We start from the raw sequence: 16180 nt of genomic DNA, 5'->3' as shown, positions 1-16180 counted from the left end.
GGCTATTTTATAGATGACATCACTGAAGTCGAGGATCGGTAGGATGGTCAGTTTTACGAGGGTATGTTTGGCAGCATGAGTGAAGGATGCTTTGTTGCGATATAGGAAGCCGATTCTAGATTTAATTTTGGATTGGAGATGCTTAATGTGAGTCTGGAAGGAGAGTTTACAGTCTAACCAGACACCCAGGTATTTGTAGTTGTCCACGTATTCTAAGTCAGAGCAGTCCAGAGTAGTGATGCTGGACGGGCGAGCAGGTGCGGGCAGTGATCGATTGAAAAGCATGCATTTAGTTTTACTTGCGTTTAAGAGCAGTTTGAGGCCACGGAAGGAGAGTGGTATGGCATTGAAGCTCGTCTGGAGGTTAGTTAACACAGTGTCCAAGGAGGGGCCAGAAGTATACAGAATGGTGTCGTCTGCGTAGAGGTGGATCAGAGAATCACCAGCAGCAAGAGCAACATCATTGATGTATACAGAAAAGAGAGTCGCCCGAGAATTGAACCCTGTGGCACACCCATAGAGACTGTCAGAGGTCCAGACAACAGGCCCTACGATTTGACACACTGAACTCTATCAGAGAAGTAGTTGGTAAACCAGGTGAGGCAATCATTTGAGAAACCAAGGCTGTTGAGTCTGCCAATAAGAATGTTGTGATTGACAGAGTCGAAAGCCTTGGCCAGGTCGATGAATACGGCTGCACAGTAATGTCTCTTATCGATGGCGGTTATGATGTAATTTAGAACCTTGAGCGTGGCTGAAGTGCACCCATGACCAGCTCTGAAACCAGATTGCATAGCGGAGAAGGTATGGTGGGATTCGAAATGGTCAGTAATCTGTTTGTTAACTTGGCTTTCGAAGACCTTTTAGAAAGACAGAGTAGGATAGATATAGGTCTGTAGCAGTTTGGGTCTAGAGTGTCACCCCCTTTGAAGAGGGGGATGACCGCGGCAGCTTTCCAATCTTTGGGAATCTCAGACGATACGAAAGAGAGGTTGAACAGGCTAGTAATAGGGGTTGCAACAATTTCGGCAGATAATTTTAGAAAGAGAGGGTCCAGATTGTCTAGCCCGGCTGATTTGTAGGGGTCCAGATTTTGCAGCTCTTTCAGAACATCGGCTATCTGGATTTGGGTAAAGGAGAAATGGTGGGGGCTTTGGCGGGTTGCTGTGGAGGGTGCCGGGCAGTTGACCGGGGTAGGGGTAGCCATGTGGAAAGCATGGCCAGCCGTAGAGAAATGCTTATTGAAATTCTCAATTATAGTGGATTTATCGGTGGTGACAATGTTTCCTAGCCTCAGAGCAGTGGGCAGCTGGGAGGAGGTGCTCTTATTCTCCATGGACTTTACAGTGTCCCAGAACTTTTTTGAATTTTTAGCCAGGTGGCTAATTTTCAACCGCAGTCCCTGGGCAGGTTATTAAAAACAATTACAATATAGACAATCATTGAGCAATGAGCACACGCAGAGCAACATTAGAACAAAAAGCAACAAGACAAAATCCATAAAAGCAACAACAAGTGTTTCCATACCTCACAAGCTACAGACAACTGACAACATGGTAACTCTGTGTTGTTGTCTGTGTCACACTGCTATGCTTTTTCTTGGCCAGGGCGCAGTTATAAAGGAGAACTTGTTCTGAACTAGCCTACCTGGTTGAATAAAGGTGAAATAAAAAAAATAAAATAAGAGCTTTATATTGCTCTCCGAATCCTCATCATGCTACAAGGCTGCTGTGAGTCTGCAGTCTCCGTTACATTACATTTTACCAATGTACCATGAGCCAGTGACACACCACTATAGAGCCATATACCACAAACTCCCAAGGTGCCTTGTCGCTGTTATAAACTGGTAACCAACGTAATTAGAGCAGTACAAATAAATGTTTTGTCATACCCATGTTACACGGTCTGATATACCACAGCTGTCAGCCAATCAGCAGTCAGGGCTCGAACCACCCAGTTTATAATTTGCAATAGACTTACATGGCCATCTCACTATGCTATTTGAAGGAGCGTGGACGCATCTGTCCTGCGGTACCATGTTTTGTTTCATATGTGACCGTTGATGAATACAGACGTTACATATACTGCAAATCAATGTTTTGTTTTCACGTGCATGCGAGCCGTTTTTAGATGGGAACGTTGGGAGTTTAAACCACGGCAGAGTCGCACTAAAAACGGTCAAAATGGGACTTGATGGGACTCTCTGCTTGGCACTCGGTATTAAGGAGATAGATCGGGAGTGTAATTGTACGTCAAGCTGCTTCATGCTACAGAAATGCCTATGAGCATTCTGGCTCGTACAAGGCCACTTACTTAATTTAATAATAATAATAACACTTTTGCAAAGGAAGGAATTTGCAATGACTTCACAGCAAAGTAAATATGCATGGGTGGTGAGTCACTGTGAAACTAAAATTGGCGACGCATAATTACACCCTCCTCTGCACCCGGTGGACAAGTTCTCTGCCAGCCTGACGTAGATTTCATGTAGAAACATGCAAACAGTTCACCTACAGAAACCTACTAACCCTCAGAATAGACCTACAAGAAACAGATGTTCAGTCAAAAAGGAGGAGAAAGGAAGACCACACAAGTCAACACACTCATCTCAAAAGCTAACCGATTAGTCAACCCAAATGAGTATAGCCATCCATTTTCAAATGGAACTGCTTTTAATTGCAAGTAGTAATCGTAGTAACAGCAGTAGCAGAAGCAACAATATGACATATTTACAAAAACCATTCAGGATCTCACAATGTCTGTTTGTTTGGTTGTGCAGCTGTATGGACAAAGAGCCTTCTTTTAATCCTATCATAGTATGTACATCCAGGTCCATAATTGGAACCCTTGATACAGATGTGCCAAAAAGACTGTATAAAATAAATAATACAAACACTGAGCTATATTGTCTGCAACAAAAATTGGAAATTGTATTATTTTATACTAATACAATTGCTTATCGAAAGATTTTGTTTAACAAGTCATACAAAAAAACAGGGGTCAGTTATTGGCACCCCTGTTTTCAGTACTCAGACTGTCCCCTTGCAAAGATAACAACACTTTTCTTGTTTGTTTTTTGACCATTCCTCCGTACAGAATCTTTCCAGATCCTTGATATCCTTCGTCTGCTCTGATGGACTGCCCTCTTCAATTCAAAACACAGGTTTTCAATGGGGTTCATGTCTGTTGACTGAGATGGCCATTGCAAAATGTTGAGCCATTTCTTTGTGGATTGTGGCTGTGTCTTTTTCCTCGTAAAGGGAGGGAGCTGGAGTACTGAAAACAGGGGTGTCAATCATTTTAACCCCTATTTTGTTTGTTAAACCAAATCTTTCTCTAAACAGTTGTATTAGTATAAAATAATTCCCCTATATATTTTTTTGCATACCACATAGCTACTTATATTGTTTATTTTAAAGTATTCTTTGCTCATCTTTATCAAGGGTGCCAATAATTATGGACCAGTCTGTAGATATAGTGTATCCATAGTGGCCTACCATTGCAGAGTAGTTTGAATCTCTATATCCGCCCAACATCCTTGGGGCAATCACATTACACAATTTCAGAAACTAACCAGCTGAGGGAGACATTTAGCAACATTTGTGGGGATATCCCAACCAGATTTGCTGTATTACAGTATTTAGCCATAAAACACATTCGGTTTTTCAACGATTTTATAGAATATACATATCCCTCCCATTTCTATGGCCATTGAGGGTAAAACAGAATCTCTAAACATTGTTCTAATAATTTGCTAACAGGGTGTCTCTTCTGCTACCTCTATCTCTACAAGAGAACAAAGTGTCAGAGGAGATACATTGCAGTGTTATGTACACTGTACACCTGGTAAATTACCACCCCAGTAAAAACTATTTCCAGCCCCAGTAGACTACCTCATATAACATTGAATACTCTCTATCAAACCAATTGGAACACCAGTGGCATCAGGCGGCCATTATGTTCGAGGTGGCACAATGTATGTGAGGATAAAGGGGGTTTCAAACACCTGAAACAGCTTTTTCCCCCTGCAATCTATAGCCATAATCATTATGCCTAATTCTATTCTACACATTCCAGAGGGTGTCATTCTGACTGTTTTCAATCCCACATCTTAACGTACTGCACAAACATGCCTCGGATATTACATTCAAATTACAACACAGTACATGGGATGATAACACACAATCAATACAGGCACATATCATTTCATAATTAATACACAAATATCATGATATTATCATAAGGTGCCAGATTACATTTAAAGCAAGTATTTTTTTTCTGCATATCTAAGCATATGTCAAGCTGTCTTTATCCTCCTAACTGGTGTGGTTTTTTCTTTTGACTAAATATGCTTCCCCTCATCTCTGCTAATATCTGGGTAAAATATTGAAAGGAATGTGAGTCTTATTCAGTACATTTAGTGATTGCTTGCTTTTCTAAAGTCTAGCAACCTTGCCAGCAGGAATGTTAGACAAGCTGATCTAACTTGATTTATAGACCGTGGTGGAAAAAAGTACCCAATTGCTATACTTCAGTAAAAGTAAAGATACCTTTTAATAGAAAATGACTCAAGTAAAAGTGAAGGCCACCCAGTAAAATAATACTTGAGTAAAAGTCTATTTGTTTTGAATTTTACTTAAGTATCAAAAGTAAATACTTCAAATCCTTATATTAAGCAAATTTATACAGAGACTTATATATTTTATTTATTTACGGATAACCAGGGGTACACTCCTACACTGACATAATTTACAAAAGAAGCATTTGTGTTTAGTAAGTCCGCCAGATCAGAGGCAGTAGGGATGACCAGGAATGTGCTCTTGATAAGTGTGTGAATTGGATAATTTTCCTGTCCTGCTATGCACTCAAAATGTAACGAGTACTTTTGGGTGTCAGGGAAAACGTATGCAGTAAAAAGTACATATTTTATTTTAAGAATGTAGTGGAGTAAAAGTAAAGTAAATATAAATAGTAAAGTACAGATACCTCCAAAAATTACTTAAGTAGTACTTCAAAGTATCTTTACTTAGTTACTGTACACTACTGTTGATAGTCTCAATAGCTTGGTAGCTACCCACTGGGCACAGTCGTCAATTAAACTTTTCTCCCTTGTTGGTTCAACGTAATTTCATTGAAATGACTTAGAAACAATGATGCTTCAACCAGTGTGTGCCCAGTGGGTAGTTATGAGGTTGGGAGATAGGTTCCCTAAAGCCAACCTCATAAAACTTCAAGAGGGTTAGCATTACAGAGAAACAAAACATTTGTTTTATTTATTCATCAAGAAGGAATCAATAGGCTACATAGCTTGATCAAAATGAATTTACAAACATACCTCCTGTGAGTCCTGCCCATCACCTGCAGCTAAAATTAAACGATGTGCGAGTCACTCCTCACTCACTCTCCTCTTTCAGTGAGGATACTGCATGTACTTGAGTATGTAGCATCAACTGCGTTTGCCAGTCTGTTTGTGCTATCATGAAAACTCATTGTCAGGCCAAACAAAGACAGCAATGGAGTTGGCAAGAGCACAAGCAGATCTGGGATCAGGTTACTGTATTTCACCTTGTAGAGCAAGAAGAGGAGCTGATATTGAGAAAATCTGATTATGAGAACTGCTCCTTCTTTTGACTGCCAGTCAGTAGTGTACGGCCCCTGAGTCATTTCGAGGTGAACCACTTGTGACGCTTGAACCTGAGAGACAGACGCTTGACATGATGAAAGGGATGGTGTGGGCTGACCTCTGCTTTTACTCCTACGGAAAAGACTGCGTTTGAGGACAGTGTACGACCGTGTTCGACCCCTTCCTCTCGCTCTCTGTGGGTAGTTTGTTTAGTTAGCAATCATTACACACACACACACACAGTGTTCTGTACTTATGCCATCTCTCCAGATGACCATTTATATGATCATGTTTCCTTTAAGGTTCAGGAGCGTTCATTTATTCACTAATGAAGTCGATTTTATTGGAACACTGCCACAGCTGATACGCCGTAATGAATGGGCTAGATAGATAGATGTGTGCACATTGACTCAGTGTTCAGTATATACCCTAGTGACCGCAGTGAGTCATGGCGACACAAATGATGAGTGCCATCAAGCGGCAGTCCCTGACTCCCTGCCAATCGAGATTGGACTCAACACACACACACATTTTGTTCTATCCTCGTGGGGACCTAAAATGTATTTCCATTCAAAATCCTATTTTCCCTAAGCCTAACCCAAATCCTTATTCTAACCCTAATTGTAATCCTAACCTCTAAGGGCCTTTGTCCTCATGGGGATGTGGGAAATGTCCCCACGAGGGAGCATTTTCCTTGTTTTACTATCCTTGTCGTACTTTGGGGGATTTTAGGTCCCCACAAGGATAGAAGAGCCAACCAATACACACACACACACACACACACACACACACACTGCCCTGTATTATGAAAGACCAGTATAAAATATCATCCATATGAGAACTCACATGTAACAAACTAATTATGACATGTCATTTACAATATTTACACTGTGCATACGGTTTGCGAACTGAAGGAAAACAAGCGACTTAGAGGCATTGCTCACAACAGAGGACAATAGGTGCTTACTGTAGAAGAATGTATGACCTGATATCTAATATCTGCCATCTTTGCTCTCCTGTAAGTACATTTCGGGTGAGGCAGAGTGCAGATAGTTCCTCCATACAAACACCACCTGTTCTCCTCAAGGTGTCTGGGACTTTGTCTGTGTCAGTCTGTATCTGTGTGTGTGTGTGCAGGAACAAGGTAGTGATAGCAGCTTCTAGCCCTTCACAAATGAACAACACATTGAGAGAAGGCTGAGGTTCCATCCTCCTGATCCTATATGTCTTTATCCTACGCCCTCGTCCTCTTGGGTTAAATCTATGTACGGTCTACCTAATCTACTGTACAGAGAGAGAGAGAGTTCAACTGCCTCTGGCATAATGATGCTAATTACAATGCCTGATGTCACTATGTTAAAGAGAATCATTAATTCCTATAATTTACTGTGTTAAATAACACTAATACATGAGGACAATTTTTTGGTAAACAAATGTTTCATTTTGTCATGTTAAGGTTGGTAGCAACATGTGGAAATCGTTGTGGAAATCTGTTGCAGCTCAAGTCAACTACAACACCCACAATGCAATGCTCTCTATATGGGCTGGCTGGCTAGCTTGGTAGGCTGCTAGCTAGCAAATGTAGCTACACACAGTAATACCAAAGTCAATATCAGCATGTAAAGTAGCTAGTTAGCTGTAAAATCACCCCCACCCCCCTAAAAAAAAAAATGTTCACTATATTACCATGTTCAACCTGCAGATCGATGTGCCTCACAGAGTGGAGTCTGACATTCTCAATGGCCATGCAACGGCATCATGCAATGCACCCTGGACTGAAGAGACAGACAACTACGAGAAATGTGGTGGACCCTCTGTTAAATTAAACATTTCTCGAGGTAGGAATATCGCAAAAATATGATCAATGGCTCATTAGATAGAAGACAACCTCCTGTGTTATGGCATCTGTCAGTATTGAAATCTGACAAGTATGATAGACGTTTTCACCATCTAAAAGTCGTATTCCTATTAACTTCCAGTGTAGCAAGAACGGCTTTATCGCAGTGCTACGTCATACCGGGTGGATTTCTGCCTGCTTGAACAGCAATAGCTCAGATACACATGAAAACATGAAATGTCCCCGGGAATTGATAGAACTTCGCTCAGAGATGCATCAAAACAATATAACATTCAAAATGGGTGAATCTTTCCTTTAATGGGCTGTGAAAATAGTGGCGCACACACACCCTAACATGGTGAGGCCTTCCAGGGAAAACACACACACACACACAGAGGAAGGCAGGCAAGTACACAGACACACACACACAGAACCATGGATTCTCCATCTGTACACATTTAGAGAGATAACAACATTGCCCTTGGACTGTGGTGGTGAAATGCACCCATCTCTCTACCAACCAAAACACTGCAGCTGTGGCTCCCTCAGTGATGCAATACTGTCTATTCAAAAATCATCAGCGTCACTCTGACAGCATAGAACTGATGCTGAGTATCAACAAGATTGGCACCACGACAGCTTGGTTATGCTAGGAGCATATCACCTTTAAGCCAACTAGTGCTGACAGCAGAAGAGAAAATGTCATACCAGATTATAAACTGTACACAGTATACCAACAGCCCATCTCGGAGACCGTGAATGTGTGTGTGTGTGCTTGGCCGTGCTAACATCTAAAGGTTGAGCCAACTATAAATCAGAGTATTGATCTTGATAACTGCCGACAGACGAATGGTAGTAACAAGGGGAAGTTAACATGGGGTGTGATCTAAGCTAAACTGGGGTTTACAAGGAGATCAAAAACACATCACAGAAAACCATGTCTATGTACAGCATCAAGATCGTTTGAAGTCGGAGAATCAATGATCAATGATCCTGGATGCAAAACTCAAAAGTCTCCAGCTTCAGTCAGACATCTGGCTTGGTGAGTAACATCTTTCCTGATCAATAAATAAGATGCGTAATCAAAAGTGTGCTTTCTCATATTCTGATCAAGACAGTACGAATCAATCCATGTCAATGAAACATGAGAGACCTCTTTTTCATCTTCTTCCATTCCATCTCTGTCTTTGTTTTTCTGATACGGATCTTGGCAGATGTGTTCTAATGCAGGTTTTCCCAATCTCGGTTCCGGGGTCCCGCCTGGGTGCACGCTCTGTTTTTTTTTGCCCTATCACCACACAGCTGATTCAAATAATTAAAGATGAGTTGGTTATTTGAGTCAGCTGTGTAGTCTTAGGGGCAAAAACCAAAAGATGCACCCGGGGGGGGGGGGGGGGGGGGTTGGGAAAGCCTGGTGTTTGGGCCGCCTTACAGGAGATTATAGAAGAGTGCCTTTAATATGAGTAGTCCTTCTAACTGCTCCACACTGTCCATCTGCTCAAGGAGACACACAAGCAGCCCACACACACACACTCAGATACTGGTCTGCAGCTCGCCATTGAGCAGCGCGGCGTTGTGCATTTCCGCGGTGACGTCGTTGACCATGCGCGTTCGCTCCATGCGGCTGTCGCTGCGCTCCGCCTCATCCAGGCCCGCCACCTTCTTCAAGCACAGAACATTCTGAAAGCTCTTCTTGAAGTTGTCTGACAGGAAGGCGTACAGGATGGGGTTGGCACAGCTGTTGGCGTAGCCCAGCACCACCACAAACTCAAAGGTGCTCTTGAGGACGGGCGTGGTGTCGATGGTGCCGGTCACCGAGGTCACGTTGAACACGTAGAAGGGCAGCCAGCAGAGCACGAACATGGCCACTACGATGGACACCATCCTGGTCACCTTCCTCTCCGAACGCTTACGCTTAGTGGAGCCCACGCGCATGCCTGACGACTTCACCTATTGGACGGGGAGAGAGGGGATGCATCCATTGTTATTGGTGATACTACCTTCTTAGATGCCACAACTGTGCCTATCGCTATGGTTACAGGCAACAGGTAGATAGATAACAGGTTCCAGCATGTCAGAATGGAGAGCTTGACCAAAGACGTCAGCAATAATAAAGATAAAGTGAATTTGAAAATAAAAACACCATGAACAGGGAGGAGGGGCTCACCTTGATGATGATGAGCAGGTAACAGAGGCAGATGACGATGAGCGGCAGGAAGAAACCTAGGAGGAAGGTGTAGAACATGAAGGCCGTCTGATAGGCCCCCTGAGGCTCCGGCCACACAATGGTACACGCCCAAGCCTGGTTATTATTGGGCATCAGACCGCTGAAGATCATGATTGGCAGGTTGACAAGCAGGGACACTCCCCACATGGTCAGGTTGATGATCTTAGCCACGCGTGGCTTCCGCCACTTGGTGGACTTTATGGGGTGGACCACGGCCAGGTAGCGGTCGACGCTCATGACCGTGAGGCAGAAGATGGAGGTGAACTGGTTGAGGGAGTCCACAGTCATGACCAGGCGGCAGAGCACGGAGCCGAAGGGCCAGTGGACCAGGGCCAGCTGCACGGCGATGAAAGGTAGACTCAGCATACAGAGGACGTCGGCCACGGCCAGGTTCAGGATATAGATATTAGTCACCGTCTTCATCTTGGCGTAGCGCAGGATAACATAGATCACCAAGGTGTTGCCGGTCAGCCCCACGGCGCACACCGTGAAGTAGATGAAGGTGATGACTACGGAGCTGGTCTTGTCGAAGGCCTGGTGGGTCTCGTCCGGAGTGTCATTCCGGGACCCCAGGTCAGACTCGTTCCCTGGGAAGTAGCTGTCGTAGTACAGGGGCTCGGGGAGGGAGAGGTTGGGGGGCGACGGAAGGAGAGGCCAGGGATCCATGCTGACAGAGGAGGGCTGGGTTGGGTCTGTTTCAGGGTTGAAGACACTAAGCTCACATCCCACCTGAGTGTACAGTACAGAGAGAGAATGGAGACAGTGGGTGAGAACAGAGAAACTCAACGACGAGGGAGAATACATTCCTTCAAAGCACCATGGTAACTGAGCCTGCTATATAATGGTTTACACTCAACATTAAGTTACATAATAAAGCCTGGTCCTTCATTTATAGGTCCCCACACAATATATGACTTGCAGGACTCCACACTGCTCCCGTAGGGCTTTTGAAACTATTCTCCAATGCAAAGGTGTTTGTTTTATGATAAAGGACCAGACCATGCCGAAATAATGTTTGTTGAGAATTGATTTAAAATGGAAAAACAAAATCCATGCGCAGGGAAAAGGTCAGGATTTCATGCTGTTATTTCAGTTGGGCATAAAGCTATGGATCTGGGTTTATTGTGCAAACACAGGTCCTCTATTGGATTGGTGGTGATGAGAAGCTCACACTGCATGGGAAACATGTAGCGCTCTGGTCAGAGACAGTGGCAGCAGGGCCGTAGCCAGGGTCTGAGTTTTAGAGGTCTGTTAAGACAGTTGAAGCTCATTTACTGCATTTCTATACAGTTTAAAAACTCAAAAATGCTATTTGGACGACAGCAAAATCAAGCATCAATGACCCCCAGCCATTATCACATTGGTTGATGTAGCTTCATTCACCTCCGTCGATCTACTAAGACATAGCCTATTAGCTATACAATTAGCCGCTACACTCACATTCGCTCAAAACCGGGATTAAAAACTGTAATTGAATATGTACAGAGGAATCTGTTAGCAGACAAACGATTTAATTAACGAAAGATAAACAAGTACATTTCCTTTGAAGAATTTGTTTGTTTGCAGTTTAACAGCTAATTTCCTGTAATTCTACACATTTTGCCATGACCGATGCCATGTTAATATGATATATTAATATGCAAATTACAAAAACAATCTATGGGGGCCCCTGGAGGTCAGGGCCCCTGGGCACGTGCCCTGCATGCCCGATCAGTAATTTGGCCATGATTACTAGTTTAGACAGTCTAGCCAGCTAACTAGACTAATTTACCAATCTAAAACATTAAACCAATCTAACTGACATGGGCTATTTGAGTGACTGACCTAAAACAAGAGGAAAACTGCCAACAACCAAGTTTCTAAATTTCACTTTGTGTATTCTACTATTCTAACACTCAGAACAACCTCAATTCATAGGGGCAAGGACTCTACAAGGCGTCGAAAGTGTTCCACAGGGATGCTGGTCAACGTTGACTCCAATGCTTCTCACAGTTGGGTCAAGTTGGCTGGATGTCCTGTAGGTGGTAGACCGTTGTTGATACACACGGGAAACTGTTGAGCGTGAAAAACCCAGCGTCGTTGCAGTTCTTGATACAAACAGGTGCGCTTGGGACCTACTACCATACCCCCTTCAAAGACACTTACATTTGTGTCTTTCCCATTCACCCTCTAAATGGCACATACACAATCCATGTCTCAAGGCTTAGAAATTCTTCTTTAACCTGTCTCCTCCCCTTCATCTATACTGATTAAAGTGGATTTAACAGGTGACATCAATAAGGGATCATAGTTTTCACCTGGATTCACCTGGTCAGTCTGTCATGGAAAGAGCAGGAGTTCTTCATGTTTTTTATACTCAGTGTATACAGTGCTGTGAAAAGGTATTTGCCCCCTTTCAAATGTGATCTACTTTTGCATATTTTTGATATTGAATGTTATCAGATCTTCAACCAAAACCTAATATTAGATAAAGGGAACCTGAAATCTAATATTAGATAAAGGGAACCTGAATGAACAAATAACAACAATTCCATACTTATTCCAGGTCCCGAGGCAGCAAAGCATCCCCAAACCATCACACCACCACTACCATGATTGACTGTTGGTATACGTTTCTTACTGTGGAATGCAGAGGAATAATGGGACCCATGTTGTCCAAAAAGTTATACTTTTGACTCATCTGTCCATAGAACATTCTTCCAAGAACCTTGATCATCATCCAGATGTTTATTTTTTTTATTTTTTAGGGCAAAGTTGAGTCAACTTTTTGGATGAGATGGGTCCCATTATGTCTGGCGAAAACCAAACACTGCATTCCACAGTAAGAACCTCATACCAACAGTCAAGCATCATGGCGGCAGTGGGATGGTTTGGAGATGCTTTGCTGCCTCAGGACCTGGAAGACTTGCCTTAATAGAAGGAACAATGATTTCTGCTCTGTATCAGAGAATTCTACAGGAGAATGTCAGACCATCCGTCTGTGAACTGAAGCTTAGCTGGGTCATGCAGCAAGAAAATGATCCAAAACACACAATCAGGTCTACATGAAAATGGTTATAAAGCAACACATTTGAAGTTTTGGAATGGCCTAGTCAAAGTCCAGATCTAATCCCAATTAAGATGTTGTGGCAGGACGTGAAATGAGCAGTTCATGCTTGAAAACCCAGAAATATCACTGAGTTAATGCAGTTCTGCATGTAAGAGGGCCAAAATTCCTTCACAGTGATGTGGGAGACTGATCAACAACTACAGGAAGCGTTTGGTTGCAGTCTTTGCAGTGAAAGGTGGCACAACCAGTTAGTGTAAGAGGACAATTACTTTTTCACACAAGGGAATTGGGTGTTGCATAACTTTAATTAATAAAATAAAATATATCATTTTTTGGGTTATTTGCAAACACAGGTTCCCTTTATATAATATTGGGTTTTGGTTGAATATCTGATAACATTCAGTATAAAAAATATGCAAAAATAGAGAACATTAGAAAGGGAGCAAATACTATTCATGACATTGTATATAGCTTACAAGGACATATATTTTTTACTTGGCTAGATTATTTTTTTTCACAATTCGAAAAAAATTGTGGCAGCAATTCTCTTTGGAGTTGGATTTTTTGTAATATTCTAGATATATTTAAATCGTAGCCAATAGACAAATGTTAGATAGTATTTACTATGATATTATTAGACTACTCTTTGGTTCAGTATCGATTATGTGCATATTTTATGCAGAAATATTGGCCTTCTAAAATGCAAGATGGTTATGATTATTGTCTTCTATCATTCTAAAATATTTCTCACGCCAAACAAGCCTTCAATCTATGATATTTTTGTCAATATTGCTGGTGCAGAGGTTATTTTGTGTTATCATTTAATGGTTTCTCTGTTTGGCCTCCAAATGTAGACACTAACATTCAATTAATGTCATATGTCAAGTACTACATGGCGTTTGGAATTTCAACAATGGACAATTACTGATACATTTGGAGCATTAAAATTCAACAGCGTGCACAATGGCGCACACATGCGCACGAGAAATTGCCTAATCTTGATCAGAATATAAAATAACATAATTGAACAGGTGACAATTGAAATAAAGAAATATCCATGTCCGATTAAAAATATACATTGGTTACACGTTTGGTAGGCCTATTAACCTTTGACGACTGGTTATCACAATTAATTTACTTATGGTTTGGTAATAGCACGTACAATTTCAAGATTCATGTAGGTTAAACTTACCTTTTATTGTGAAAATTGTACGCCACATTAGCTCCATTTTGACAAAGTGTTATTTCAGCCAAGAGTATTCCGACTTCCACTTCTGGGCATCAGTGAAAATCCATGGGAAGGCAGCATTCTGCCCCGTGGCTTCCACTTAAAGTATGATACACCTGTCCTCCCATTACGCACAGTGGTATCTTGTGCACCAAAGTGGCGACGGTCATCACCACATATCTAACAGTTATGTGTAATATGTCAAATAGGCAATAGGCTACAGTATATATATATATATATATATATATATATATATTTTTTTTAAATACCTCAGATAGCAATTACAATTGTGTAAATAATTTGTAGATCGTTTTGAGCAACTGATGTATCCAAAAGTAGCCTACTGGCGCTGAATCAACGACCAGAGCAAGTGCGAAATCTGTTCTAGCAGGACGACTGAAGCGCAAAGGAGAGCGCAGCCTGTCCGCGCGCTGATGAGCGTTGCACTCACTGCTGCGTTCCGTGGAATTGAATGATGGGTGATTGCGCGTTTGCTGCAGGTTTCATCTCTGCATGCAGATGGAGCTGCCGATCCGCTATGCTCTCGCCCCTCCTCCCTCCTCACCAAACTCTCCCAATGTGCGTCAGTGTCCATCCGCCTGCGTGAAGGAAACTGACATTAAGAGTTCCTCGCTCTTATATTTTCTAGGGAGGATATGTGCTCGTACTAATGTCTTTAATGGAAACGGTTGGGTCAGTCACCAGACGGAGCATTTTATCTGTTTACACGAGCGCGACAGACTGCGCAACCAGAGTTTATAGTGAACACTGGAGGATAAGCATCTTCTGAACGATCTCTGTCAAAAGCGTCTGAGAAAGTTTCCCTTGTTCAAGCACCTTCTTCCGCATGAGGCATGTATGCACACTAGGTTAACTTGGTTCCAAAAAAAAAAGGAATTCAGTCTCAATTGAGAGTAAGAATTGAGAGTAAGAAAAGTAGAATACAACCAGGTGCAATTCGACATATTGTTGTATCAGCAGTTTTTGTCTTGTACAGTCCTGGCCAAAAGTTTTGAGAATGACACAAATATACATTTTCACAAAGTTTGCTGGCTCAGTTTGTATGATGGAAATTTGCATATACTTCAGAATGTTATGAAGAGTGATACGATGAATTGCAATGTCCCTCTTTGCCATGCAAATGAACTGAATCCCCCAAAAACATTTCCACTGCATTTCAGCCCTGCCACAAAAGGACCAGCTGACATCATGTCAGTGATTCTCTCGTTAACACAGGTGTGTTGACGAGGACAAGGCTGGAGATCATTCTGTCATGCTGATTGAGTTTGAATAATAGACTGGAAGCTTCAAAAGAAGGGTGGTGCTTGAAATCATTGTTCTTCCTCTGTCAACCATGGTTACCTGCAAGGAGACACGTGCCGTCATCATTACTTTGCACAAAAAGGGCTTCACAGGCAAGGATATTGCTGCCAGTAAGATTGCACCATTTATCAGATCATCAACAACTTCAAGGAGAGCGGTTCAATTGTTGTGAAGAAGGCTTCAGGGTGCCCAAGAAAGTCCAGCAAGCGCCAGGACCGTCTCCTAAAGTTGATTCAGCTGTGGGATCGTGGCAACACCAGTACAGAGCTTGCTCAGGAATGGCAGCAGGCAGGTGTGAGTGCATCTGCACGCACAGTGAGGCGAAGACTTTTGGAGGATGGCCTGGTGTCAAGAAGGGCAGCAAAGAAGCCACTTCCCTCCAGGAAAAACATCAGGGACAGACTGATATTCTGCAAAAGATACAGCAATTGGACTGTTGAGGACTGGGGTAAAGTCATGTTCTCTGATGAATCCCCTTTCCAATTGTTTGGGGCATCCGGAAAACAGCTTGTCCAGAGAAGACAAGGTGAGCGCTACCATCAGTCCTGTGTCATGCCAACAGTAAGGCATCCTGAGACCATTCAAGTGTGGGGTTGCTTCTCAGCCAAGGGAGGGGTCTCACTCACAATTTTGCCTAAGAACACAGCCATGAAATAATGGTACCAACACATCCTCCGAGAGCAACTTTTCCTAACCATACAGGAACAGTTTGGAGACGAACAATGCCTTTTCCAGCATGATGGAGCACCTTGTCATAAGGCAAAAGTGATAACTAATTGGCTCGGGGAACAAAACATCAATATTTTGGGTCCATGGCCAGGAAACTCCCCAGACCTAAATCCCATTGAGAACTTGTGGTCAATCCTCAAGAGGCGGGTGGACAAACAAAACCC

General features: G+C 42.6%; 1 protein-coding gene across 1 annotated transcript; it reads right to left on the bottom strand.

Moving 5' to 3' along the window:
* Positions 1-2653: 2653 nt before the first annotated feature.
* On the bottom strand, positions 2654-14162 carry LOC139368025 (somatostatin receptor 2a). The gene is made up of 3 exons (XM_071106520.1): positions 13929-14162; positions 9628-10416; positions 2654-9410 (listed from the first exon to the last, which is right to left on the bottom strand). Exons 2-3 carry the CDS (start codon positions 10351-10353, stop codon positions 8994-8996), a joined length of 1143 nt encoding a protein of 380 aa, XP_070962621.1. The 5' UTR covers positions 10354-10416; positions 13929-14162; the 3' UTR covers positions 2654-8993.
* Positions 14163-16180: the final 2018 nt, after the last annotated feature.

The sequence above is a fragment of the Oncorhynchus clarkii genome, chromosome 16, assembly GCF_045791955.1.
Source record: "Oncorhynchus clarkii lewisi isolate Uvic-CL-2024 chromosome 16, UVic_Ocla_1.0, whole genome shotgun sequence".
NCBI lineage: Eukaryota > Metazoa > Chordata > Actinopteri > Salmoniformes > Salmonidae > Oncorhynchus > Oncorhynchus clarkii.
Note: the sequence above shows the minus strand (reverse complement) of the source record. Positions and strands in the feature narration are given on the sequence as shown.

Bases quoted from the DNA above. Each gene is read 5' to 3' on its own strand.
- LOC139368025 (XM_071106520.1), bottom strand. From the start codon at position 10,353: ATGGATCCCTGGCCTCTCCTTCCGTCGCCCCCCAACCTCTCCCTCCCC. The intron at 9,411-9,627 runs GTGAGCCCCTCC...CCCGTCCAATAG, and splicing joins ACCTGCTCATCATCATCAAG to GTGAAGTCGTCAGGCATGCG.